The sequence below is a fragment of the Alexandromys fortis genome, unplaced genomic scaffold (assembly GCF_014885135.2).
Source record: "Alexandromys fortis isolate MF-2015 unplaced genomic scaffold, M_Fortis_MF-2015_v1.1 scaffold_165, whole genome shotgun sequence".
Lineage (NCBI taxonomy): Eukaryota > Metazoa > Chordata > Mammalia > Rodentia > Cricetidae > Alexandromys > Alexandromys fortis.
In genome coordinates, this window is record NW_026068038.1 from 910871 (window position 1) to 938453 (window position 27583).

A 27583-nucleotide genomic window follows, 5' to 3' on the forward strand; every position below is an offset into this window, starting at 1 on the left:
GCCAGAGAGGTGGGCAGGGAAGAAGAACTTATGAGTGGCATACTTGGCACCCACAGGCACGGAGGTCAGCCCCGGGTGCCATTCCAAGCCAAACAGAGACAGGTACCCTGCCTTGGGAGGCACCCAGAGACAAGCAAGTGGGTTGCTATGGAGACTGTGGAATGGGGTGAAAGAGAGTGAAGGATGGAGTTTCAGGGCAGGGCTGTTGTCTCTTGATGACAGTCAGGAAAGACTATTCAGCAGAACCCAGCAGAAGACCAGGGTGACAGGCTCTCTCATGGGTGGCAATCCCATCTAGGCATTTTGTTGTTATCTGAAACTCCAAGGTCATGTGCATAGCTGGAGATGAGGTGCCACAGGCAAAGGAAAGCCTTGGGACAGGGGACCTGCAGGTGGAAGAGAGGAACACTGTGAGACGACACTTCCCACTCACCCCAAGTGGAAGCCATTGAGACTCCTGGGCTGAGGCACCGGCAGGTTTCCTCCAGCAGGCTGCAGGGGGCGTGGGTGGCAGGAGGAGGTTGTGGCAGTGTGTTAGGGAAGCAGGGGCCTGGAGGCTCAGCTTCAGCCTGGAAATGTTTTAAGGACTGTGGAGTGTGGGCAGGTGAAAGGGGCCCTGCCACGAAGGGGTTGGGGTGAGGGTGGTCTCTGCAAAGCAATGAGGAACTGTGTGTGGTGAAGGCCACCAGGGCAGCTGGGCATCAGGCAGGCCCCCCAGCTGGGACAGGTGGGGACCTCACTGGCCTGGCTGTGGTCAGCAGCTGTGTTTTCCTTGGCCTCAGTACAGGGTCTTATTTTGTAAGACTAGTGCTAATATTTTTAAAACCTAGTCCTGGGCTGGAGAGACAGCTCAGAGGTTAAGAGCACTTGCTGCTCTTCCAGAGGTCCTGAGTTCAATTCCCAGCAACCACATGGTAGCTCACAACCATCTGTAATGAGTTCTGATGCCCTCTTCTGGTGTGCAGACATGCACGCAGACAGAACACTATATACATAATAAATAAATACATCTTTTTTTTTAAAAGAAAAAGAAAACTAGTCCTGTATACTTATTTTTTTTCTCACACTTAAACCTGAGTTCCTACCTTCGCTCTGAAGTGCTGGCCGCCCCAGTGTGCATTCCCCTTGGGAATAGTATAGGAGCCAGGTGGCCCCAGTTACCTGGGAACATCCTGCCCCCCCCCCCCCATCTCACCTGGGACTCTCTGGCCCTTCTGGCCTCCTGCTCTTGAGCTGCTGAGCATGGCTTCCTATACAATGACCGGCGCAAGTGGGGATGGTCCTGTTTGTGGGTAGGGCTCTATTGGGACTGTGAGCTGGGCCGGGGGTAGAGACAGGACAAGGTGTCTGGAACCCAGAGCCAGGCAACTGACTACCAGGCATAGCTCTGTCCCTTGGAGCCAAACCAGTGTTGTCCTATAAGATCCTTGGTGCAAATTAGAGTGGAACAAGGCCTTCTGTAGGTGCCTAGGTACTGCTGAGATATATGAGTCAGCTACACACCAGCCTGCTGGTCCTCTCTGCTAGGTGCCCTGCACAGCCTGCTGGTCCTCTCTGCTAGGTGCCCTGCACAGCCTGCTGGTCCTCTCTGCCCCACCCTAGGTGCACTGCACACCCTGCTGGTCCTCTCTGCCCTGCCCTTGGTACACTGCACAGCCTGCTGGTCCTCACTGCCTCATCTGTGGTGCACTGCACAACCTGCCTGCATGTACTCAGCCTCCCTACCTTAATTGAAACCCACACTCAAAGTTGGAAATGAGAGGGCTGTCTGGAAACGCACACTGGCAGCACCTGCCCTCCCGTCACCCCCTGGCTCCTTGGTTTCCAGCTCAGCCATCTGCCCTGGCTCCTTGAAGCCCATGGAACCATTTAAAAGGCTCCTAGTGATATTGATCAATCTCTAAAATGGATTATCCTGCCTGCCTCACAGCCTGCCTGGGTGCCCTGGGTAAGATCAGAAAGGAATTATGAGAGCCGGAGGCCGCGGGGAGCAAGGGCGTGAATGGATCCGCTCCAGAGAGGCTGTCTTATCAGAGCCCAGTGCACGCGCCATCTGGGGCGGAGGGGGCTTTGGGAATGTCGGAAAGAGGCCATCGCTGGAGGATTTGTAGCTGAGCAGGCAGGAGGGGCAGGCAGCACAGCCCAGAGCAGTGAAGAGGGCCATTTTTCCTCTGAGATTTTTCCCTGGAGAAGTCAAGCCCTTGCAGAAACCCTACTAGCATCCAATCATGGGTGGCAACCCAACGAACTGCCCCACCACCACCACCCAGGGCTGCAATGCACCGAGGACCTAGGGATAAAGTGTGCTCGGTGAAATCTGAGACTCAAATGGAAAGTTCCCTTCTGAAGTCTCCTAAAGCAGCCAGGTTAGCTCACAGATCCAACATGGAGGGAATGATCACAGCCCCAGAGTGGCTCCCCTTTTTGATTTGGCTTGGTTTGGTTTGCCTTTTGAGACAGGGTCTCTACAAAGCCCTGTCTATCCCTGCACTCACTGTGTAGATAAAGCTGGTCTCAAACTCACAGAGATCCACTTCCCTCTGTCTCTCAAGTTCTGGGTTTAAAGGTGTGCACGACCAAGCCTGGCTGACTCCCTCTTTTGAGTGGAGCTGGGAAGGATCCAGCTCTGGGTACAAGGTGTTTTCGCCCGGAGGTCTCACCTCAGCCCAAAAGTTCATCCTGGGGCACTCTGCTACCCTGCCTTCTCTAACCTAGAGGGTTATCTCTTCCCCTCCATGCCTGGCTGAGCCACTTGGGCCTAAGTTGCTGCTGGGTTTGCTTTCACCTCCTGCTCTAGGGTAACCATGCATCCTGTCTCCATGATTATCTACATAGCCTGGCTAGGTCAGGCCCAGGTGGAGGACTTCAGGGCAGATGCCTGTTGGGAAGAGGGTACCAGGAGGCCATGAGAGAGCAGTAGGCACTCACACAGGGAGCGGGTGAGGCCATCATCAGGCCTCTGTGGGTGCCTGGGAGGTATAGAACAGAGACCCTGAGACCACAGTGATCTTGTTTCCATGGTCTATCCTGGGGACAGTGCTGGGAACGGTAATCCATCTGCCAGTGTGACATTCATGGCCCCAACCAAGGATCCTGGGGCTAGAAGGGCAGGTGGTGGTGGGAGCAGGGAGCCTGGGGGAGGATGTAGGGATGTCCTCATGGGGCTGCAGTTGGTCCTCATCTGTAGAGAATGTGCCCAAGGGACATGAGAGGCTCCATGGAGGGTGTGGCATCGTGTATATATGGGGTCAGGGAGGGGACCAAAGAAGGCATCCTCCTCTCCAGGATGGACATGCAGGTGCCCCAGCCTGGCCTCTGCTAATAGACAGATTTGGGGTGGCTCTACCTTTCAAAGACCAGGGATGGCTCCCATGGCCTCTCAGACAATGCTCTGTGACCTTGGCCCCCAGCCAGCCCTTCTGGTCTCCCCTACCCCTCATGGCTCCTGGTCTGGCCTGAATGTCTTTTGTGTGGTTATGTTTATTTGGTCAAGAGACTTGGAGTCTGAGGAAACAGGGAGGGGGGCTCCCTTGTCCTCCCCTAAGACAGACCGGATGGCCCTGAGTCCCAAGACAATGGGTTCAGGGAGGGTCCAGGTGCTGGACCTAGGACAGGAAAAGGATAATGGGGGATAAACAGCCCCACCACGGAGTAGAACTTGAGCTGCAGACAATGCTTCTGGTTGAATGAGGTCTTCCAACAACAGTGCCTGGCTTGGCATGGGGTGTGGCTGGAGGGAATGTATGTTCAGGGGGACGACAGTCAGTGGCAGGTAGTGTTTAACTCGCCCTGCGGAGACTTTAGCTTCCGATTCAAAGTCTATGCGAACGTTGTAACGTAGTTTGCACCTCGGCTTTGTGTTCCTCACAGCTCTGGAACTATGGGAAATATCACCACCCACTGATTAATATCAGTTTTTTTCCCGTTCAATAGACAGACTCGGGGAAACAGATCTGAGGAAACACCAGCCCCTTGGGTAACACAGGTCACTCGGAGTGTTAAAGCTGGGATGTGGTGGACACACTTTAGAGGGAAAGGGCTTCTGAGTTTAGCAGATTAGTGGAGGCTCTAGGTAGGAGACCCAGACGAGGTGCTGGAATTTAAGAAGTAATTCTACACTCACACTCTGCCTTGGGGCTGTCACTGGGAGTTTAGCTGGTTAGGGAAGGTGCTAGCTAGGACGTGGGCGTGGTCGAGCCCCTCCGCTAGCAGCTTCTGTGATCCAGGGTTTCCTGAGTTGAGGATTCTTTGTTGTTTTATTTTTGGTCTTTGAGATGTGTTCTCTCCTAGGCAAGCTGGCCTCAGACTTACTATAATACCTACGTCAACAAGGATGACCTTGAACTTCCGAAGTTCTGCCTCCGTTTCCCTGTACTAGAATCACGGGCACTTACCACCTTGTGTGATTTTTTTTTTTTTTTCATTGGAAGCCAGGGTGTCCTTTATGCTAGGCAAGCAATCTACCAACTGAGCTATAGCTCAGCCCCAGTTTTTGTTTTCTGAGACAAGTTTTCACCCTGTAGCCCAGGCTGTATGTGTAACCCAGGCTGGCCTTGAACCTGTGACCATTCTGAGTGTTGTTTTAGGGGCAACTTACCTACCCCACAGGCTTGTCTCTGTTTCACTGAGCATAGCATCTTTAGGGTGTCCCCCACCACCACCACAGCAGGTTGGGAGGAGGTCCATCTTTTGTGTTTCTTTCTTTGTAGTCTTCCTTTTGGGGGCCATGGTACATACACTGTAACAAGGCTCTGTCCCACAGGATCTCAGTCAGGGAAATCAGGCTAGACTAGGGGAGCTGAATCAGGCCTGCCTGTGCCTCTGAACCTGGTCTCCTGTGGTTGCCACGATGGAGATCCAGCAAGTTCAGAGCCAGGATTGCACCTTGTCAGAACAAGCCCTTTGGCCACCTGTTCCCTGGAGCCTCAGGGTGTCCGGGAGCAATCCCAACCTAGGCATTTCTTCTCCTTGGCTTGGCCACAGGGTCACAGAACTGCGGGAATCTTTGTGCCAGTGAATGGAAGGGGGAGGGGGTAAAGGTCGCCTTCTTCTCAGGCTTCCCAGAGACAAGGAGAAGAAAGCAAAACCACTGTCACCCAGGGCTTACAGAACTTACCGGCTGGGACTCTGCTGATAAGGCGGGGCGGGGTGGCTAGTGAAAGGAGAAGTGGGGGAGCCGCCCAACCAGCTCTCTGATGCCCAGGCCCTGGGTCAGAGGTCACGGAGCGTTGTAGATTACCTCAGGTCTTACCCCAGGTGCATTCAGTAAGTTGCTTCTGTATTCCAGGCAGGCATTTCTTAGGAACCCGCTGTATTTCAGACTGCCATTTCTTGACCACCCGCTAGTCTAGGCCTCAGCTTGGGCTATAATCATCCAAGATGAATACTCTAAGGGCCGCTAGGAATATAATTGCAGAGGCTCTGGTAGACCAGCAGGACTACTTCTGGACTCAGCCAGGGCCTTGGGAGGGGGGGGCTCTCAACTCATTCCTTAGAGATGGCGCCAAAGTGCAGTAGGGCTACTGGCTCCTTTGAGCCCAAAGCAGCCTGTCTCTCCCCTGGGATCCCGCTGTGGGTCAGCCACCAGGTACAGTAGGACCTTCCTGTAGCATCAGGGACCTAGAAACTTCCACACTTCTATACTCAGCACAGAAGGGAAACTGAGGCACAGAAAGGCCACACGTGGCAGATTTGTGTGGTCCCAGACCCTCTCAAGGATAGTTACTGCCCATATATGGCTTTGAAGGCTATCTGGCGACATTTTAGCTGTGAGAAGGAGTGGTCTCCAAACCACCTGGGGGGCACTGGGACAGGAGTGAGATGTTAAGGAGGACTCTGGGGCTCACCAAGGATGGATCGGGTGCGAATGACTAGGGTACTGACTAAGCAAAGGGACTGTCTGTCACTTAAGACTGATATTGACAGAGGAAGTCTTGGAAGGGCTCGAGGGGCAAGAGCCCCAGGAGAGTGAGAAGGGAACCAGAGACAGTGGGTGAGCCTCAAGTCTCAGGCCAGCCCAATGGAGTAGGGGGGAGAGGCCAGCTCCACTCTTGCCCACACCAGTCCTTATGACCATGCCTAGCATCTCAAAAACATCTGGGTCCAATTCCCAGCATCCAAACCAGGTGGCTCAAGACCTGCCAGTAATTACAGCTCCAGGCGATCCAGCGCCCTCTCTGGTCTCTGCAGGCACTGCACTGACGTGCGCATACCCACAAAGACACATGCAGAGACACACATTTTTTTAAAAAAATAATGAAGGAGAAAAAGAAAGCAGTAAGTGTAAAACCAGAGATTAAATGTTAAAACACAGACTGGAGGGGGCTGGAGAGATGGCTCAGAGGTTAAGAGCATTGCCTGCTCTTCCAAAGGTCCTGAGTTCAATTCCCAGCAACCACATGGTGGCTCACAACCATCTGTCATGGGGTCTGGTGCCCTCTTCTGGCCTGCAGACATACACACAGACATAAAATTGTATACATAATAAATAAATAAATATTTAAAACACAGACTGGAGTAAGGAGTGAGGGGCAGAGTTGTGGGGGGACGACTATTTGGAATAGGTCCCAGGGAGTGTTATCCTAATCCAGACCTGGGTGGAAGAAGGAGCCCTGTGGAGAGCCAATGTAGCACTGGGGCACAAAGCAACTGGCAACACTAGCGTAGGTGGAACACGGGAGCCAGGCCTCAGTAGGAACACAGGCTCCTGAGACCAGGTCTCCTGGTTGTTGTGAAACATGTCACCAACCTTCTAGGTGGCCACCCTCCTGTCCCAGCCTCTCTCATATGTAGCTGTACTGAGAGCAGATGACCCAGGCCCAAAGGCGAAGGCGAAAGAAGGGACAGTGATCTTTCTGCTCTGTTGCGGATATACTCTGGAGCCTTCTATGGCCACTTGGCTGGGTCATGGGCAACGGAGCTTCTCCTTATTCTATGTGCACGAGTGCTTTGCCTGAATTGTGTGCCTGTGCTGTGCCTGGTGCCTGAGGAAGCCAGAAGAGGGCATCTGGGTCCCCTGGAACTTACAGGTGGTTGTCAGTCGCTATGTGGGGACTGGGAGTTGAACCCAGGTCCTCTGGAAGAACAGCCAGTGCTCTTAACTGCTGAGCCATCTCTCCAGCCCAGATAATAGGTTTTTTGTTATCAAAGCTTTGCCACTAGTGGGAGAGGGGAGGAAGAGGAGAGGAATAAGAAGAGGAAAAGCAGGCAAGCTTTCTTTGAGGCCTGCCTGGGGCCTGTTATCTGTCAGGTTTATTGTTCAGGACGATGTGGCAACTTGGTGGGAGTCTAGAAGCAGGGTGTACAGAAGTCACGTACGATCCCAGCAGCCTCTTGTCTCTCAGTGGAGGCTTGCCTTCTATCAGGCCCCATGCCCTTTCCTTTTTAAAACCTGACTGCAGACTGGGCAGTGGTGGCACACACCTTTAATCCCAGCCCTCAGAAGGCAGAGGCAGGCAGATCTCTGTGAGTTCGAGGCTAGCCTGGTCTATAGAGTGAGTTTCAGGACAGCCAGGACTGTTTCACAGAAAAACTCTGAATTGGAAGAAAAAAAAAAAAAGAAAAACAAATAAGCTGGCTGCAGCTGGGGGCCTGGCCAGGGCCAGCATCTTGGCTGAAGGTATTTTAGAGAGACCTGGGTAGATGGCTTGGTTTGGGTACCACCATCTTTTTTTCCTTTTCCTTCCTTCCTTCCTTCCTTCCTTCCTTCCTTCCTTCCTTCCTTCCTTCCTTCCTTCCTTCCTTTCTTTATTTTGGCTTTTTGAGATAGGGTGTTTCTGTGTAGCCCTGGCTGTCCTGGAACTCACAGATCCACCTTCCTCTGCCTCCTGGGTGCCGGGATTCCGGTGCCAGTGAGGTCACAGTGGCAGGAGTAGGAAGAGGGGTCAGGAAGAGCACACCTGCTCTCCAGGAGGCTGTGCAGGCTCAGAGCCCCACATGGTGACTCAGGGCCATCTGTAACTCCAGCCCTCAAAGCTCTACCGCACAGAGGCAGGCTATGGCCCTCCCCGCCATTCTCTGGACATGGAGGAAGAAAATGCCATTTCCTTTCCTAGTGTAATGTCCCTCTTGCCCTTGGGGCCTGTGATTTCCCATCTCCCACTTGCTCCTTTCCAGCCCCCAAGTCTCCATGTCCTTTCACTGAAGTAGGTAGGGCCCCCCCCAAGTCCACCATCTTGGCCAGCATGACACACCACACACACACCTGGTACTTAGATCCAGGGGACTGGGCCCAGCTCCCGACTCCCCCATGAGTCCCCTCTCAGCCCCACCCACTCCTGTAAGGGGCTTAATGAAGGAGTGCCTGGTTTATTTATGTACCGACCTCGCCTAATTGGCGTGTTTGTCTTTCCGCATTATTCCCAGCTGGACAGAGCAGTTTGAACAACAAATGCAAAAAAGGCTGGATTTCTGTGGCAGCATCTTGTTTTTGCAAACTTGTCTGCTGTCCCCGCTATTAGCCACGTGCGCGTTCCCCGGCTCCAGCCATATGCAGTAAGCACTTAATTGTGGGTGCAGTTAGTCGAGGCGGGCACTCTCCGCAGATTTCAGGGGTGAAGAAACCTAATTATACCTGCAATTGAGTGCTTTAGCGGGGACAAACATGCCTGTTCAGCTAATTGCAGGCACCAAAATTGCCCCCACAGAAAGAGTTCCTGGCAGAGGCTTTGAGCAAGAGGCCACGAGGCCTAATAAAGCCTGAGAGCTGAAATTATAGCGGCAGGGGGGGCTCGCTTTGGCCTGAAGGATAAGGCTTTCCGCCTCAGCCTGAGTGCTGTATTTCTCCGTGGTGCAGGCCATTTCCAGGCCTCGGCTGGTTTTTCATTATGTCTTGTCTCTGCACAGAGTGTCATAGGGGATGGATAAGCTGCAGTCTGTCAGCCACACTCCCCTCTCTGCTGACTGCCTTGGGCAACTAACGGGGCTCATCACCCTGGCCCCTCAGAGAGCTAGCTCTAGACCTGCTTTGGCTGACTGCTGTTGACGCTCAGTCCTAAATTAGGACACTTGATTTTACAGCCAGGTTGTCTGACCATGTGGCCGGTGTATTTGAGGAACTTTTTATTATTATTATTACTACTTTTTATTTCATGTGCATTAGTGTTTTGCCTGCATGTCTGTGTGAGGGCGTCAGATCCCCTGGAACTTGAATTACAGACAGCTGTGAGCTGTCTAGGGCGGTAGGAATTGAACCTGGATCCTCTGGAAGAGCAGCCAGTGCTCTTAACCACGAAGCCATCTCTCCAGGCCCTGAGGAACATTTTAAAATTTTATTTATTATTTATTTATTTGTTTATTATGTGTGACACTGGGTGTATGTGTGTGTGTATAGGTCAGAGGACAACTTGTGTGAGCTAGAAGGTTCCCTCCTTCCACCATGTGGGGTCTGGGGACGGAATTCAGGTTGTCTTGGCTTAGACACAGCTTTCTTTACCCATGCCTGAGCCGTCTAACCAGCTGCTGTTTGAGGAACCTTGGTATGTGTCTGTGTGTATATTTATGCTTGTATATATGAGGTCAGAGGTCAGCCTTGAGTGTCATTTGAAGAATTTTTTTTCAAAAGATTTTTATTTCTTACAGTTTTGGTTTTTCAAGACAGAGGGTTTCTCTGTGTAGCACTGACTGTCCTGGAACTTGCTAGTAGACCAAGCTGGCCTTGAACTTAGAGTTCAGCCTGCCTCTGCCTCCTGAGAGCTGGGATTAAAGGTGTATGCCATCACCGCCTGGCAGGGTTTTTTTTTTTTTTTTTCAAATGTTTTTTTCGAGACAGGGTTTCTCTGTAGCTTTGGAGCCTGTCCTGGAACTTGCTCTAGCCTCGAACTCACAGAGATCCGCCTGCCTCTGCCTCCTGAGTGCTGGGATTAAAGGCATGCACCACCACCTCCCGGCTGAGGCAATTTTTTAAAAAACGCTGTCTAGTTAGGCCTGGTGGTACATACCTTTAATCCCAGCACTCGGAGACAGACGCAGGTGGATCTCTGTGAGTCCCAGGACAGCCTAATCTACAGAATGAGTTTTAGATAGCCAAAGCTACATAGTAAGAACCTATTATGTTCTTATAATAGGTTCTTATAATACAAACAAATTATGTGTGCATCTGTATGATGTAGGTATGTGCACATGAGTGCAGTACCCTCGGAAACCAGAAGAGGGCATCAGATCTCTTGGAGCTGGAGTTACACAGTTGTGAGCCACCCACCCTGGGTGCAGGTCCTCCGGAAGAGCAGTAGGAACTCTTAGCTGCTGAGCTATCCCTCCAGCCCCTGAAAAAAAATTTTTTAAACAATTCAAAGCACAGGACACGGGGCCTTTTATTATTAATTTTTAAGTTACATGCTTCATTTTCTTATTTATTTGGGTTTGTTTGAGACAGGGTCTCATTCAGGCTGGCATGGAACTCACTGTGTAACCAAACATAATCTCCAACTTGCAGTGATCCTCTGTCCAGCCTCCCAAGCCCTGGAACTACAGGTGTACACCCCCAACACCATGCTTCTTCTTCTTCTTTTTTTTCTATTTTCTCCCAACAGGGTCTAGCATAGGTTAGCCTTGAACTTAGTAGCTGAGGATGACCTTGAGCTCCTGATTACTCCCCCTTCAACTCCCAAGTCCTAGCATTACAGGTATGCACCCCTGCAACCTGTTTTTGTAGTAGGGAATGGAACTCAGGGCTTCAGGAGTGCCAGGCCAGCACTCTGTTGGCTGGGCTAGCTCACCGGCCTTTCTCACCTGCTAAGCTGTTGTTGAGACAGGGTCTTCCTATGCAGTCCAGGGTTCAGGGTCTGCTCAGTAACTCCCCCACCAGCTGACTTCTGCTTCTGCTTTCTAACACTTCTGAGCGAACAGGGCTGGGCCAGGGTGCAGGAAGTGGGAGAGCCACCCTCGGGTCTACAGGCAAAGGAGAAGCAAGCAGCACAGGGCAGCCTTTTCTTCGGAAGCCCGGTCTGGTTCTTAAATGCCAAGATAAGCAGATGGCATGTCTGTATGTCTGAAGCCTGGACGTGCCAAGCTGGAAAGCCCTCTGATCATTTGGTTGACGTGACCTACAGAAGATACAGAAAGCACAAGAAGGCCAGAGCCACAGTCTCTGGGGTGGGGCAAGAAGGCTGCTGGAGCCTGGCTTCCTCCCCTCAGCCCATCTGCTCCTTGGCATCCAGCTGTGTCCTACACCTGGTGGGGAACAGAGGCAATTCTGGGATAGTTCACCCAGGAGCCCTGGATATGGACTTGGGACAAGTGTCCAGGCCAGAATCGGAGCCTGGCTGGCTTTGCCTCTTTATCTAGTGAGACTGAGTCTCATGGTCCAATGTCTGGCCTGGATAGGGCTTTTTCTGGTGGCTGGGCACTCAGGAGCTGGCCTCCTCCTGTGAAGTTTCCCACCAGAAACCACCGATTTTATCCAAATGGGAAGAATCGGTTGCATTGGAGGACTGAGCCCCCAGTTTGGTACCTCCAGGGGTAGAAGAGACCAAGTGCTGTCTGAGGTCGGTAACCGGAGGTGAACCAGGCCTTAAGTGATTCCAGTTCCTATCTGGGACTTAAGGAAGTGATTCTCAACCTGCAGCTGTGTTCTCCAAGGTGGTCCTGCCAGGGGACACATTGACTGTCACAACTGAGGCTGTCGCTTGACATCTGAGAGCCCTACAGTGCCCGAGGCAGAATGCAAGGGCTGTCCCCAGGAGACATCCCAGGCTAGGGAAGTGTCCAGGACCCTTGTATCCAGGAGGGCCAGCCCAGGATAGACAGGCCCTGTGGCCACTTGACAAGCTAGAGAATTGACAAGGTGACTCAGTGGCTTTGGTTTTGAGGTGTGGAGGGGCTGTGTGCCTGACTTTCTTTTCCTGCCCCGCATTATGAGAAGCAGGGCCTAGTAGGAGCCAGCCTGTAGGAACCATGCCTTGGGGGGCCAGAGAACTGCGTGGTATGCATCACTGCTGGCTTGTGTGAGTGACAGGCCTCTCCCATTGAACAGCCACAGACTGGTGATAGAGAAGCCCTCTGGTGAGAAGAAAACCTAGTAGGTTGACCTAGGGTAGGAGGCAGAGCGAAAGGACAAAAAGCCAGGACAGGGGAGGCTGTCTACCTGTGCCCTCTGCAGGTTACCTGTTGGGGCTCCAACAGCTCCTTTCTAGGCTATGTTGAAGCACAACATTACCTGACCAGAGCTGTGAGGTCTCGATGTGGCCAGGAAGTCCAAGATGTGAGACAGCAGAGGGCCACTTCCAAAGATAAGCCCTGCAGCTGGCCAGTCCCCATGGAGCACCATGGGGATTGGGCCCTTTGCCCAGACTTTTGGCGACTTCCTGAAAGCCCAGGCCATAGATGGGAAGTTAGACTCAGCTCCACAGAGTGGTGGAGGGGAGCAGTGGATCCCTTCCCCCTTCCTCACACATGTTGCTTCTCCTTTGTGGATTTTCTTTTTAATTGGTTCAGTGATTCGAGTATTCATTCATTGATTGTATAGTATTAGGGATTGAATCTAGGGCTTTGTACAAGGTAAACAAGTGCTAACCACTGAGCTGTGTCCTCAGCCCTCTTTTTACTTTTTTTTATTATTTGTTTTTGTTTGTTTTGTTTTGAGACAGGGTTTCTCTGTAGCTTTGGAGCTTGTAGACTAGGCTGGCCTTGAACTCACAGAGATCCACCTGTCTCTGTCTCCCCAGTGCTGGGATTAAAGGCATGCACCACCACTTCCCTGCCTTCTTTTTACTTTTTATTTTTACTTTTTATTGTGAGACAGAACTTCACTAAGTTTCCCAAACTGACCTCAGCTCACTCTGAAGCCCAATCGAATCTGCTTCACCCTCCCAAGTGGTAGGATTAAAGGGCCTGAGGCACCAAGAAGTCCAGCTTGGATAGTGCTACATTTAAACGGGGTTTGATGGCTGGAGAATTGGCTCAGAGGTTAAGAGCACTTTCAGCTCTTGCGTAAGACCGAGGTCAAGTTTCCAGCACCCATATAGTGCCTCACAACTGCCTGTAACTCTAGTTCAGCGGATCCAGTGCCCTCTTCTGGCCACTAAGAGCATTGCATACACCTGTTGCACATACATGCAAACATTTATACATAAAACAAGCAAAAAAGTGAAACATATATGGCTGTTTGTTTGTTTGTTTGGTTTTGAGACAGAATGGCTCTGGCTGGCCTGGAACTCACTCTGTAGACCAGACCGACCTCAAACTCAGAGATCCACCTGCCTCTGTCTCTTGAGTGCTGGGATTAAAGGCATGTGCCACCACCATCTGGCAATAACTGTTTTCTGCTGTTTTTTTTTTTTTTAACAGAGGGTTGGAGCTGGGGGTGTGGCTCAGTTGTTAGAGTGTTTACCAGTCCTGCACAAAGGTTGGGTACCATCTCTAGCACTTCATAAACCAAGTATACAGCTGTCATCCTATCCTGAGAGGCTCTGTCTCAAAAAAAGAAAAAAAAAAAGAAAGGCAGGCAAACCTCTCTGAGTTAAAGACCATCTAGGACTACATAGTAAGACCCTTTCTCAAAACAAAAATAACAACAAATAAAAACAAGACAAGGGGCTGGAAAGATGGCTCAGTGGTTAAGAGCACAGGCTGCTCCTCTAGAGGACCTGAGTTCAATTCCCAACACCACATAGCAGCTCACTCCTGTCTGTAACTCCAGCTCCAGGAGTTCCAACGCCTTCACACAGATACACATGCAGGCAAAACACCAGTGCACACACAATAAAAATAAATGATTTTTTAAAAAGACAACAACAAAGAAAAGATTTTTATCTAGATGTGGTGGCTGCCGTGGAGGTCTTACCAGAAGAATCCAGGTTTCAAGGTTGGCCCAAAATACAAGGCAAAATCTTGACTCAAGAAGTTTTAGGGGAAAATCTTGTTGCTGGTTCCAAGATCAAAGAGGAAGTCAAGGCCGAAACAGAGCCAACTAACAAGAAGAGTCCAGGGGCCTGACCTCGCACTGCAAAAATGAAACAGTTCAGTCAATAAAAATCAAATAGGGTTGGCAAGCTGGCTCAGCAGGCAGAGTGCTCGCTGCTAGTTCTGATGTCCTGAGTTAGATCCCCAGGACCCACACTGTAGAAGGAGAGAACCAACCCTGGCAAACTGCCCTCTAACCTCCACACACATGCCATGGCATGCACATAGACACAGAGATAAATACCTTAAACCTCAAATGCGCTTCTGGGAGAGGAAGAGGCCCTACCTGGCTGGCTGTCACTCTGTGTAGGGTCTAATCTGTGGATTTCCTTTTCTGGACTTTGTGACTTAGGGCCATTTGACTTCTCTGGCCTTAGCATCTCGTGGGAGGAATGGGGAGAATGAAGACAGACAGGTTTACTCTTCTGGCAGTGATGAGTCTGTCTTCTTAGAGCTGAAGTATGTGACCGGAGCTGGGAAAGGAGCTGATGTCTGCTAAGGGGACAGCTGGGTTGTGCCGGAGACACTGTCAGAGTCATCCTGAAGGCCTCACTTGGGGGGACACTTGTTACCTGACAGTAAGCATGTGTCTGTGTGATGGACAGCTGAGAAGGGGTGGGGCAGGGGCCTTTGCTATGGTCACTGTGGAAGAGCTGATGGGGGTGCTGCTATCTTCAGTACTGGGTTCAAGCCCATGCACCCCCAGAAAGAGCAAGCACAGGCTCACGTGGGACATCTCTCCTAGCCAGGCCTGACATGGCAAGCCAGGCTTTCCATCTCCTTCTCTTGCCTTGAACTAGGTCCCACAATTTGGGGAGGTTGGAAGGAAAGGTCACTGGTGTCCTGGACCTAATGGAGCCTCCAGGAACCAGAGCCTGTGCTCTTGGGTGGAGCCTCAGGAAGGCGATCTGTCTCTGAGGCAGATGGCCAAGCTGATGGCCTTGGGCCATGACTGTTCCCAAAACCCACTAGACATGTGTGTCACCATTTGAAACCAGGAGGGTAGCCATGACGCTAGAAAGCCTCAGGTCCCATGGGGTTGTTGTTGGTTTCTGGGGGCCAGGCTGCTGTAGGATTCCTGACACTCCCCGCCCAGGACCTGATACAAGCCAGCTGACCTGAGCCCCTCTGGGGGCAGGCTAACAGGAGCAGATCACTGTTACAGAGGGGACCAGAGAGATGAGGCCCCTGGAGCTATGGTAATGAATCACCACAAACCGAGTGACCTCTGTGAAGCCAGAGACTTTCTGACTGTCCAGTGGCTGAAGTCAGGTCAGAGTCACCTGCTCTGCTCCCTCTGGAGGCTGCAGGAGGTGCTTCAACTTCTCCAGTGCCTGGGGCTGCAGCTTTCAATAGCTGTGGCTCCATCACTCCTGCTTCTGTCTCTGGCCTCACATGGCTTCTCTCCTGATTCGCTCTATTTATACTCTCCTCTTTTTGGTGTTCGGTGATTGTGTGTGTGCGTGTCAGGGTGTGTGTTTGTGTGTCGGGGTGTGTGTGTGTTGTATGTTTGGTAAAAATCTCAGTATGTAGCCCTGGAAGAGTCTATGGTTCGGACCAGGCTAGTCTCAATCTGCAGTGATCTTCCTGCCTCTGCCTCCAGTGTTGGGATGGCGCAGCTCCTCCCCTTTCCAAGTCTTGCCAGTCTCTGTAGTCAGCTGGGTGTTCCTTACTTCTTTCTGCTTTAGTTTCCCAAATGGTAGGTTTCTCCTCACCTGGCCCTCTCCATGGGTCACCCCAGTACTCAGGAAGGATCCTAAACTTCATCAAACCTGCTCAGACTTCTTTGGAAGCAGGTCGCAGGCCCGGGTACCTGGCCAGGTCTTTGGCAGGCCACCATTTAACCCACTGCACAGGGCAGGACCAGGCTTGGACCCCAGAATTTTTGTGAGACCCCCAAGATGGGCAACACCTGGTCAGGGGAGAAGGCGTGAAAATAGACACCTCTCACAAAGAAGGAAACAATCCCAAACACACAGCTGTCACAGCCAGCTGTGAGCACAGACCTTTCTCTCACAATCTTGGACTTACTTATCTCAGGGGCTTGCTGTCACCTGAGGACCAGAGCCTGAGGGAGAAACCAGTGTCACCAGTCCCTTTGTGCCCTTGGGCAGCTGACCTCACACCCCTGGTGCTTAGCATTAAGCATTGCAAAGTCACAAGACGATGTGTCCATCTGGTGGGGGTGGGCAAGTCCCCCAAATGCTGACAAAGCCACTGAAGAGCAAGGGGGACAGAGCTGAACCTACTGAGACCGTCTTTCACTGCTGCTGGTGTCTCCATTGTTCCATAGCCTGGGGAGTCATCAAGCTGTCTGTGGAGTCCCCGAGCAGGCCAGGTGCTGGAAGCACCCACATCCGGTCTTCTCCTGGCATGTATGAGTGATCCACCCCAACTTTCAGATGAGGAGACAGGGTACACAGGCCTCCAAGGCTCAAACCCTAGTTCTAGCCATCTACGAGCTCTGAGTTGTTGAAGATGGCCCAAAGGATTCGCTGGGTCACCTATGAAGAGCAGTCGGAGCAGCGCCTGGCCCAGACTGAGCTCTTAGGAAGTGCCTGCTGCCTCACCACCATGCTAAGGGGGACAGGTGGGCATCTGGAGGATCCAGCATGTCCTAGGAACCATGCAGCCTTGGTACTCCAGGCTCCGCTCTTTCCTAGAGTATATGGCATGAGGGCTCCTTCTGTGCACCTCCTCAGGGAGGCAAGCTGGCCTCCTGGCCTGGGGGGCATGGCACATGACGGGTGATGGGCACAGCTGGCAGGGAGCTGCCTGCCTTAGCATGTGGGAGAATCTATTTTTACTGTGTTTCAGCTGACTGGGACTGGCTGGGCTGTATCTGAGCCCTTGCAAGAGTAGCCCTGCTAGAGGGAGTGGGGGGGGGGCTCCGTGTTGAAGGGGCAGCTAGCGTGGGTGCTTCATCTTCAGAATGGGGACCTCCTGGTTTCATGCATCTTCTCAGGGTGGCCTGGACCCCTACCTTCTTTCCTATTGACAAATGGGGGGGGGTGATGTTGTAAGCACCTCTCTTCCTGATCTTGGGTGGCTTTCAGGGTGGTGTTTCTCTGGAGCTAAGAGGAAGAATGGCCTGTGGTGTCCTTGCCTCTCAAAAGGCCCAGAGGAAGGATGGTTTCTGCATGGTCCAGCCTCCCCATTGCTGCCTCTTCTTCATCAACCCCTCCACACATTAAAAAGAGAGGGGATACTGGCTCAGCAGACTCTGGGAGAAGAGAGGGACAGAGATAGTCAAGGACCACTTTTCCTTGCACAGAAACCTTCTGGGGTAAACCCAGGGAGGCAATAGCCTTATCCAGACACCCACAGCTGGTGATGGTGTGCCCACATGGTTTGTGGTGGGAACACTGGGCTCGTGTCCCATCTGAAGGAGGCCACAGACATGCCTGATGGAGGGCTGGCTCCCCCTGGGATATGAATGGCTGTAGTGATGGGGTCCACCCACCACAGCAAAGCCTCAGGGGCCAGTGGGAAAGAGAAAGTGCAGCCAGCTACCCTGTTCAGCCACATTAGTCAAACAACCCAACCATTCAAAGACAGCCAGCACTGAGCTGACTGCTAGGGGCGGGAGGGGGCTTTGTATTCTTGGCTGTTTGGGCACCAGGTTTTTGGGGAGGGCTGTGGGATGTCCACTCTCCCCCAGCAGAGTGCAGAGTGTTCCACCCTCCAGAAGTTCCTATTACTAACCTACTTTGAGCTTCCAGGCTCGGGCAAAGGAGCCAGGCTATCAGTAACAGCACACAGCTAGCCTCCTTCCCCAGGGTGCGGCTCTAAGCAATTAGGGCTTGGCCCGCACGGTCTCGATAATTGGATGCAGGCATTGGAATTCTTATTAGGAGAGAGGTTTGTCTTTGAGGAGGCACAGTGATACAGGGATGTTAGGTGCAGCTGGCCCACCACAGTGGGGCTCCTCTGTGCCTGTTCTTCCCTGGCCCGGCACTCTCCCAGGCCTCCCCTGTCCCCTATGAGTCCCCACTGGCCCGAGGAGCTGGCACATAAGCCGGGCAGTTTGGACTCCAGTCTGGACAGCTCTTTCTCCACAGGTGGCTCCAAGGATGGCTCCTTTCAGAATGACTTCCTCTACTTTTAGCAGGGAAAGGAGGGGGGTGCCCAGCCTATTGGGGGAGCATCCTCCCTCTGTACCCTGCCTGTGATTGGCCCATAATTACAGGTTTATTGCCTGTATAGCTATTGTGTAATGACATGTTTGCAAATTAATTTTTATGGCTCCTGCCATTAGCATATACAGTGGAGGAAGGTTTCGTATTAATTACTACTGTTGTTCCCGTAATCCCGGAGAATTAAAAACCAATAAAAGAGTGACAACAGAAACTGATAGTTTAGGGTCTTTTAAAAATAGTCTTTATTTTTCCCCCTAAGTACTTTTGAGAGGTCAGGGCGGGGTGTATGTGTGTAGGGGGCATCTGGTCCCTCTTCTACCATCCAGAACTCCCTGAATCGTGCAGGCAGGTGATGGAGGTGGTGGCCCTAGACACTCCAGCCCCGCCTGTGTGTCCTCACCTTACAGGCAGCCCACCCCCCCCCCCCTTGAAAACAAACAAAGGGCCGCAGCCTAGGGCCCGGCTTGACCTCTGGGGTCACGTGGGGCAGAGCGGTCAGAGGCCCACTGCAGCGCCCTCCTCGGGGCCGCAGAGGTCGTGCAGCCAGAGTCAGAAGGCACACTGGGTCCCCACCTCCCTCAAAGTGCCCTCAAGTTTGGCTGTCATCTGAAGCCACCGAGTTTATTAGGATCTTGGGGACACTGGTTGGAGACCCGTGATGGGTGCCGAGATCAGAGAGCCGTGGCAGAAACTCCCGCCTGGCACGACCATGCGCCTGCTGTGCGTACCTGCGGGCTAGGACTTGAGGATCTGGGGTCAAAAGGTGACCTTTAGTGTCACCGAGTTAGGATCCCAGTAAGTTGCGCCACTGCGGTGGGGGAGAGCTTCAGTAAAAGGACTTGAAAAACAAATGGTCGCTTCTTGCTTTGCCGCGTGCGTTTAGTAGAAGGGGCTGGTGTGTGGGTAAATGGATGCTGTCTCTTTAAAATCGCTGGGCTGGACAATGAGCGCACAGGATGTGGTTTGGCGGCAGGGTTTTTTCCCCTTCGATTTGGGGAATTATCACTTGGGGCCTTCTTGAGCTGGTGTGAACGCACGGCGGCTGGGGAGGGGAGATACATGCGCCACACTCACGCTCAGTGCAGTCGGTCGTTTGCTTAAACCAAATTAGCCGGGCTCTCGTTACTATGGTGCAGCCGGGGCTTGCAGAGTCCCAGTAATAGCATTTATTAGGTCTGTTTGCCTGGAAGCATGCCTTCCCGGATCTGATAATGCCCGGGTGCAGAAGAGTGTGGGAGATGGTATCAAGCATTTGATTACACTTGCAACAGGGATTTTTTAAGGGGTAGGTCGTGGGGGGGGGGGGGGGGAGGAAAGGAAAGAGAGGCCAACCGCCGTCCCTAGCTCTCCGGGCGCGGTCTCCACAGCCCCCAGCGGGCTGCACAAAGGGCGGCCCGGCCTCCCCGGGGCACGGTCGTGGGGGGGGGGTCGTGCTCCCGGCTCCCGCAGCTGTCAGACGTGGGTGGGGAGGAGCGAGGGCGGGCCGGCGGCCAGAGCGCGGAGTTGGGCAGCCAGAGGGGGGCCCCGCGGCGCCCGCAGCCGCCCACTGTTTGCAAACGGCCCGCTCCCGAACAGAGGGGAGAATCGTGCAATCCGAAGCGGGAGCATCCGCTGCTGGCCCTCGGCGGTGGGTCTGGTCTGTAAGGCTCTGCGGCCGCGCACGGGCAGGTCGCAAGTGGGACTCTTCGTCACCGCGGCGCGCAGCCGGGAGCTCCGGGAGGACGCAGCGCAGACGGAAGGAGCCGCCCGCCGCTGAGCCCCTTCCCTTTCGCTTTCATTAGGAGAGACAAATCTGCTGTCAGGCAGCCAGCTTTCCAATTTACCGATAATGATTCTTGCATGAAAATTGATCGAGGGGCTCTCCACCGCCGCGCGCTCTTGCCTCCCGCTCTCCTGATCCTGCCGGCTGCGCCCCCGCGAGTTCCTCCTCCTCCTCTCCCTCCTCCCCACCCCCTCCGTCTGAGTCAGTGGTGGGACGCCGGGCGGGGAGATAACCAAAAAGGGGGGGTGCTGGTGGCGAGGGGGGAGGGGAGCCTGCCCTCGCTAGCGTCCCTAGCCCAAGACTTGTTTGTCGCCGCCGCCTCTCCTATTGACTAGGCGAAATCTGCCCCTCGGTACTTCTTGGCTGTTTGGGTATTAATTTTCTCCACCCCCAGCACCCCTGCCGAGCGCCCCCTCCTCCTCTCTGCACCCCGCCCCTCCTCACCCAGTAGCTAAGGGGAAACGAAAACAAAGCCGATTTCTCCTTGGCAACCAGATGCCCCCTCCCGCCGCCCCCCTTCCTTTTCCCTTCTGGTTCTGAACGTGAAACCCTGTTGGAAACAGGTCTCTTGACCCTCGCCCTTGACATTCAAATGGCTGAATGGAGGCGAGATTGCTGTTCGCACGTCTTAGGGGGTGCTTTTTTTCTCTCCCTTTCCCTCTCTCTCTCTCCTGTCTCTTTTTCTTTCCAATGAGTAATCCCTGAAGACCTTAACCCCCCAATTTCATCACCCTCACCGCCCCCCCCTTTATTTTTCTCTCTCCTCTTCTGCTCTCCCGCCCTCTTCCCTCCACCAGCTCCCCCTCCTTTTTTTTTAATTTGCATCTCAAGTCCAAAAGGCAGAAAATACACACGCGGCGAAGACGCCGGTCCGCTGTGGAGGCTCCGGCCCTTCCTTGGTCAATTACCTCACTGTGGATCTGCTCGGGCCGAGGTGGCCGAACCTGCCCGGGCGCTGGACTGAGAGACAGCCTTTGATCTTCTTGGAGAGGGGAAAGGAAAAAACACACAAACTGGTTTCTACCCCCAGCGCTCGGGGGATTGCATCTTTGCCTTTATTTTATTGTTTTGGACATTTTTGAGTGCCGTGGCTTGGACACTGGTTTTGTTTCATTGCTGGGCTTGAATTTTTTTTCCCTCATTTCCTTCTTCGTCCCTCTCTGGCCACTATGGAATTCTAACCTGAGCCATGTTTGGACTGAAGCCGCCTCTCTATTACTTACCAGGTAAGCGAATGGTGCGCCGGGTCCTCGGGTCTCCAGGCCAGGGCGCGTAGGGGCGCACAGGGGCGCGCGGCTCGGCTGCCCGCTCCGTGCGCGCTGCCGCGTGGGGCGCCCGGCCCGGTGCGCGTCTCGCTCCTTTTGTCTGCGCGGAGCCGGCGGCGCTGAGCCCAGGGCGCGATCGCGCGGGTGTGAAGTTACTTTCCCGCGGGCGGCGACCTGGGGGGCCCCCTTGGCCCTGCCGCCCCCTCCCGATTCCCTGGAAGGTTTTGTTGTGCGAGGCCGGGAGGGGCCGCGGCCGCAGCGCGCGCGGCTTCCTGTTTCCTGCGCCTCGGTGCGCGCTGACAGCCGCTGCCCTGCAACTTTCAGTTTCGGGGGCCACCGCGGGAGAGCTGGGGAGCCCCTCCACCCTTAAGATACTTGCACGCGGGCGCGAGGGAAGCAGGAGAGCGAGCCCAGGGCGAGCAGGCGGGCGTGGGAACCCGGCCCTCCGGGTGTCTTCCCCCTCGGTTACCCCCGGGTCCGACTCCACGTGACCGCAGGTCGGGAGGGCTGGGCTGCGTGTGGCCGCTTGTTCTAAGAATGAGCTGGATTTTTATTTCCTTCTTTCCCTGAGCCCTGGCACACTGTTTCTGTTGAAGTTAGGGCATCTGTGAGATGCAGAGGTGTTGGGGTGCTGTAGGAGTAGGGGTCAGGGGGTCCTCGTGCTTGATATGATCTGCTGTTCCCTGCAGATTATTTCGGAATAGTTTTGCTAGGGAAAGGTGCACGTGGCTGGGTGTTGGGTTAACGTTGCCTTTTTTTTTTTTTTCTTGTGTGTTCTCTGGGTCCTGAGGCTCTTGGCAGGCCCCCATCGCTCTGGAGTCCTCGCAGAAGAGGAGATGTGAGCCAAGAACCAGCCTGGGCTGGACTCAGCTCCAGGGAGCTGGCCTTGGTTGCCCTGACCTAGGGCACAGGCTGTCACTGAGTTAATATAGCAGAGATGAAGGGTTACATGGAAGAGGGGGATAGTGGTATTAATTTCGCCTGCAGGATGGTTGTACATGGCTCTCCGAGTTTCTTTGTGGCTGCTGCAGTGTCCAGCTCTACCCAGTGACAAATCTGGTCTGTTTCCTGGAGTTTCCAGTCCCTTGCCGTTGCTTGTCTTGAGACAGGGTCTCACTGTGTAGCTCTGGCTGGCCTGGGACTCACAGAGATTCCCCTGCCTCAGCTTCACTGGTGCTGGGTTGAAAGGTGTGTGCCACAGAAAGGTGTGTGCCAACAGCACCTGGCCCCAGGCAGTTTTTATTGGAAGATTATCTCTCAGCCACTCACAATCCCGTCTCTCCTCCTCAGGGTCTGATCTGAAATAGCAATTGTCAGCTTCTAGCTGGTCTCCCTGTTCCCCTCAGTTCACGTCCATATTTCCTTTCAGAGGTCCAGCCAAAATTAGAGCCAGGGCAGGGAATTCCCAGCTTCCAACAGTGTTATCGCTGCAGGAGGGCAGGCGTCCTCTGGAGCCCAGCCATGTCCCCATGGGAAGGTGTATGGCATAGCCCCTTCAGAGTCCTGCCATATCCTACTATCTTTGACCAGGAGAGCGGGGATGGTACTTTGCTTTTTACTTCTCCAGCGCCTCTCTAGGGCCTTGGAGGTGGCTGGTGGCAAGAGGAATCTTCCTAAGTACTGGGCAGCTCAAAAGGGCAGGTGTTTGAAATCTACACCCCACTCCACCTGCCTGCCACCCAAGGGCTGCCTGGTGATTTGCTTGTCAGGTGACTGATTCTGTATTTACACAGGGAGCCTCTGAAAGAGGAGGAAGTGTTAGACTGGGAAATTCAGAGCGATTAGAGGAGTCAGCCTTGGCTGGGATTAGGCCCTAGGCTGTCGGTCAGCAAGGTGAATCCTGCTAGTTCTGATCCTTCAGAGAGGGGAGGGCCTGGCCCCCTCCCCAGGAAGGAGGGCTCAGTTAAATTAGCCAGGGGATGAAGGTTCCTCACTTACTGGAGTTTGTTTCCTGAAGGTCCCCGCTAGGGTTTTCCACCCTGTAAGCAGAGTGTAGTATTAGGCACACCTCCTGTGTGTGTATCATCCCAGCTGCAGGTGGTTTGGGGACCCTCCCATACACCCTGTGGGATGGGCACTGCTACCTCACCCTCCTCACCAATCTGCCCAAGAGGCCCAGCTTTGGCCCATTCTGGAAGTGTCACTGTGGGATCTGTTATCTGCCACTTCAGGAGGGGATTTCCAAGCCTCAGAGCAGCGGGTGTCTGGTCAGCTGTGCTCAGTAGTAGTTTTAGTTGAGAGGCAGCGAGTTGGCTCACAGAGGATCTGGAATCTGAGTTCTAGGTTTTGTCCCAAGCCTTTGGGCCCTGGCTTCTGTCCTCAAGATCAGGTCCTAGCAAAGAGCCTGTAACCAACCACCAAGAGCCAGGGGCCAGAACCTACCAACCAGCTACTGTTGGGGAGTGGGAGGGTGGTCCTAGTTAGGTTGGCCCTAGATACTGGCTTCTCTTGCCAGACTGTACAATGGGTCTGAAGTCCAGCTCTGCATCTTCCCAGCCTCAGCGTTGGCAGGTAAGGAAAGTTCCCAGAGATCCTCGGTCTTCCCCTCTGTGACTTGGATCCACGGTATCGTCTCCCTAAGACCCAGAAGTCATATGGTGTGATGGACAATTAGCCCAGTAAGCGATCTTAGGCTTGGCCAGTGAACCTGAGCTCCATGACCACTGCTCAAGGCCGCCATGGTGATGAGAGAGCCATCGGGCATGCGGCAGTCCTGTGCTTTCATGGCATCCCCGATGGCTCTCTCATCACCATGGCGGGCTTGAGCAGTGGTCATGGAGCTCAGGTTCACTAGCCAAGCCTAAGATCGCTTACTGGGCTAATTGTCCATCTTTGGTGTAAGGAGCCTATGAAGAAGATTTGAGGAATGGAGTGTGTTTTGTTTTGTTTTGTTTTGTTTTTGTTTTTGAGAGTCCCATGTATCCCGGCCTGGCCTGGAACTTGCTGTATAACCCAGGCTGACCTCAAACTCCCTATGTGCCTTCCTCCACCCTCAAGTGGCAGGATATAAAATCAATGTCTGCTTGGGTAACTACCGTACTCGTTAAGGTTTTAATTGGTATTGTTACGGAGATGAACATGTTCGCAGAAATTCACAGGATTTACTGGCGGAGCGGGGACTTGAACGTGGTGCTTTGGGCCAGGCTTCCTGACTTCATGTTGAGAAGTGTTTATTCATTGGCTAGAGGGAATGGTTTGGCCAGTCAGCTTCCCCTGCAGAGAGAAAGGCGCAGGACATGTGCACAGGGCCTGCAGGTGACAGATGACATACCTTCTCTGCGGTCCCCTATCCAGCTTTCTCCTGTGTGTGTGTCTGCCTGGATCCCCACGTCCCTGAACGCCACAGGACTTTGTGATCCATGCAGGCGGAGACTGAGTGTCTCCTTTTTGCTTGGCCTGCTGCCAGACCAATAACAGCAGTCGTAAAAAATAAAAAGAATAATAAAATACGGAGAAGGAAGAGGTTGCAGCCACTTTGCATACGCGGCGCGTTCCGTGCCAGACTTGCTCATTCAACAATCAATGCTGGGAGGTCAGGCTATGCCTGCCCCACTTGACAGCCAAGGAAACTGAGGCACAAAGGAGAGTGAGGTCACTCGAGCAGTAAAGGAGCAGCAAAGGGCTCAGCTGGGCCTTGACCCCTGACCCCAGGCAGTCTGGCTCCAGAGTTTCTGCTTAATAAATATTTGTTGACCCGTCAGGGAGGGATGGCGGCTGGTATTGGCGGTGGCGCCCTCCTGGGGCCCCTTATCTTGTTCCTAGCTGTTGGCTGACCCTGCCCTGGCCCCAAGCTGAACTCCTGGTGACCTCACCTCCCCCAGGATTCCCTGTCCACAGTCAGAAAGGATGCTCTGAGGCCTGCAGCGAAGGAACTGAGGCCTGAGAGGACCCTGGCTGGTGGCTGTAGAATTATCCTTATCTCCCTTGGGACATCTTCTGTGCCCCAAAACGGCCTCCTGAGATCATAGTGAATCATTTCTGACCTGGTCCTTACTGAGCAGCTTACCCTGCCACAAGCTGAGGTAATGGAAGAGTAAAGGCCCCCAGAGATTGTGTCCAGAGTGGTCCATCCTATGTGTAAGGCTGGATGTGGACTGTGCTCAGGACTTGTGGGGTGTAGGCTGTACAGGCCAAAGAACCAGGGCAGCCTCCCTTGCTAGCCTACACCCATCTTCTGACTATACCTTTTTGAGATTTGAGGGGTCTTAAGGAGACCTGCTCTTGGGTTAGTGTAGGCCTGGAAGAAGGTGTGGCCCCTTTTGCAGTGGCAGCATCTTTCAGCTCACACTCAGGGGTGATTGCATTGGGCTCACACCTAGCTCTTTGGGGACAGTCACTAATTACTGTCGGATACCCCTGAGAGTTGGGGAGGGACTGCCACATTTGGGTCTGTCAACTGGGAGAGCCAGGGCTCCTTTTGTCTCAGCTGTGACTCAGGCCCTCCGACTAGGGTCTGGCTCTCGTCCTGCTCAATTTCATGTTCATTAAGGTTCCCTCCTGCTTCAGTGTCTCTGCGGTGCCACGGGAGGGCATCGATCTGCCCCTCTGACTTCTTATCTTCTTGACTCTTCCCGCTGTGGGAGCAAATGATCCTGAGGATGCTTGGTTCTGTTTCGAGGAGGGAAATAAAGGGTACACTTCCTCCACAGAGGACAGTGGCCAGTAGGAGGACCTGGCCAGGCATACTGTCCCCAGCAGAGCCAGCAAGAGCCAGAGGGTCTCAGCCTCTGGTATTTACTCCAAGCTCCGTGTTTACTGTCTGCTTTCTTCTGGAAGTGACAGGGTTCATGAGATCTAATCAATTGTCCACCTCGGCAGTTTGGAGCTGAGGACACTTGCCAGAAAGTCTCTCAGGTCTGTGTCTTCCAGTTTTCTGTGGCCCCTGGGGAAAGCTGGTATTCCCACACTCTTCAGGAAGAACCATGTAGGGTGGGTTTTTTCGTTTTTTGTTTTTCCACGCTGGGACTTGAGCCCAGAGCCTTGAACATGCCAGGTAAATGCTCCAGCAAGCTACATCTCCCCAACTCTCTTTGTAGTCTTTATTTTGGAGACAAGGGCTCCCTAAGTAGCTGAGGGTGGCCTGAACTTGCTTTGCACCCCAGAATGGTCTGAACTTCTCATCCTCCCATCTCAGCTTCCTGGGTGTTGTGATTACAGTCGATTGCCTCCAGGTCTGCCTTAAAATGCCCTTTCCTGCGCCCCTAGTGATTGTGTGTGTGTGTGTGTGTGTGTGTGTGTGTGTGTGTGTGTCTAGAGATGGTGCACAGGGAAGGCCTCGAACATGCTAGATCAACACTACACTACACTCCCTGAAGTGGCTGGCCTTTCTTTAGAGAAGTGGAAGACAGACTCTTGCTTTTTAGGGGTGATTCCCAGAGGAAGGACTTCGCAAGTGGGGACGCCTCCCCCAGTTGGTGGTCCATTTACTAAGGAGGAAACACTGGGCTTTGGGAGTGAGCGAATAATTTAGACATCGTGTTCTTTCTTCTTCTTTAAGAGCCCCATATAGATTTAAGGTCCTTTTGTTAATTTAGGAACATAAAACTGTGATGTACAGCTTGGTCTGCTCGTAAAATTACAAAGTGTGGCAATATTTAGATCCCCGAAGGCTTGGGGTAAAAGGGAAAGAATGGGTGAGAATTTTTTTTTAACACGTCTTTGGGGAAGATTCATTTTTCCGGCTTTTCCCCCACCAGGGCCAGGCCCTGTACAGCTCCGTGGGGCCTCATTGCTGTCTCTCACGCTGGGTAGAACTCTGGAAATGGGGGTATTTGGCAGGCAGCCAGGCCCAGATCCTGCCCCAAGTCCCTGGACTCCCTGGCCTTGTTGGATCATGCTTACTCTGCCTTCCTCCCGTCCCCACCCACAGCGAGGCCGGAAGTGCCCTCTGACCAGGCCTGGCCTGCTGCCCAGCCAGCCTTTGGCTACTGGTTTAATGGCCTGTGAGGTCAGGAAGTCACAGACCCTTGGTCATGGAAGAGGTCAGACTGCCGAGCCCTCCCTGTCTGTGGGGACCAGTGTTGCCTGGCTCCTCTTCCTGACAGCCAGTGCAGACTGGGCTCATGCAGGCCTGGCCCAGGCCAGACCCTGCCTTGCCACTGAGTGGTGACAGTGGGAGCATGTGTGCCTGGCCTAGTTCCACCCTCTGAGGTGGAACATGGATTGAGTATCAGGGTGACAGACAGATTCTCAGTGCTACGTCTGAGGGGTTTTCTGGTTCTGTCGAAAGGGAGAAGGTTCTGTTGGAGGTGAGCTGTGTCCATGAGGGGACCCCAGCTTTCCTCCTTGATGACACCTTCGGGGCAAGGCTCTGGAGTCTGTGTGCCTTCAAAAAAAAAAAAAAACAAAAAAAAACAGCTGGGCTCTTGCAGAAGTCAGAGGTCCCAAGGGGGGTAGGTGGGAGAAAGTGGAGCTTTGGGTAGGAGCCACACTGCCCTGACGTCCTGCATGAGTCTCATTCTGTGACCTAGGGGAGGCTGGAAGATTGATTGGACCTTGTTCTCAGGGCCCAGGATCAA

General features: G+C 53.3%; 1 protein-coding gene across 4 annotated transcripts in view; it reads left to right on the forward strand.

The window, feature by feature from the left end:
• Positions 1-27583, forward strand: part of Gse1 (Gse1 coiled-coil protein) — a 336446-nt gene that overhangs the window by 228354 nt on the left and 80509 nt on the right. Inside the window, exon 1 of one of the 4 annotated variants that reach the window (XM_050165180.1) lies at positions 19338-21026. The exons of 2 other annotated variants lie outside the window; for them this stretch is intronic. In XM_050165180.1, the coding sequence (XP_050021137.1) occupies positions 20990-21026 (37 nt within the window). In that variant the 5' untranslated portion in view covers positions 19338-20989. Of the gene's footprint in view, positions 1-19337; positions 21027-27583 lie in introns of those variants that run through there. One more of the 4 variants, XM_050165182.1, reaches the window with a different exon arrangement.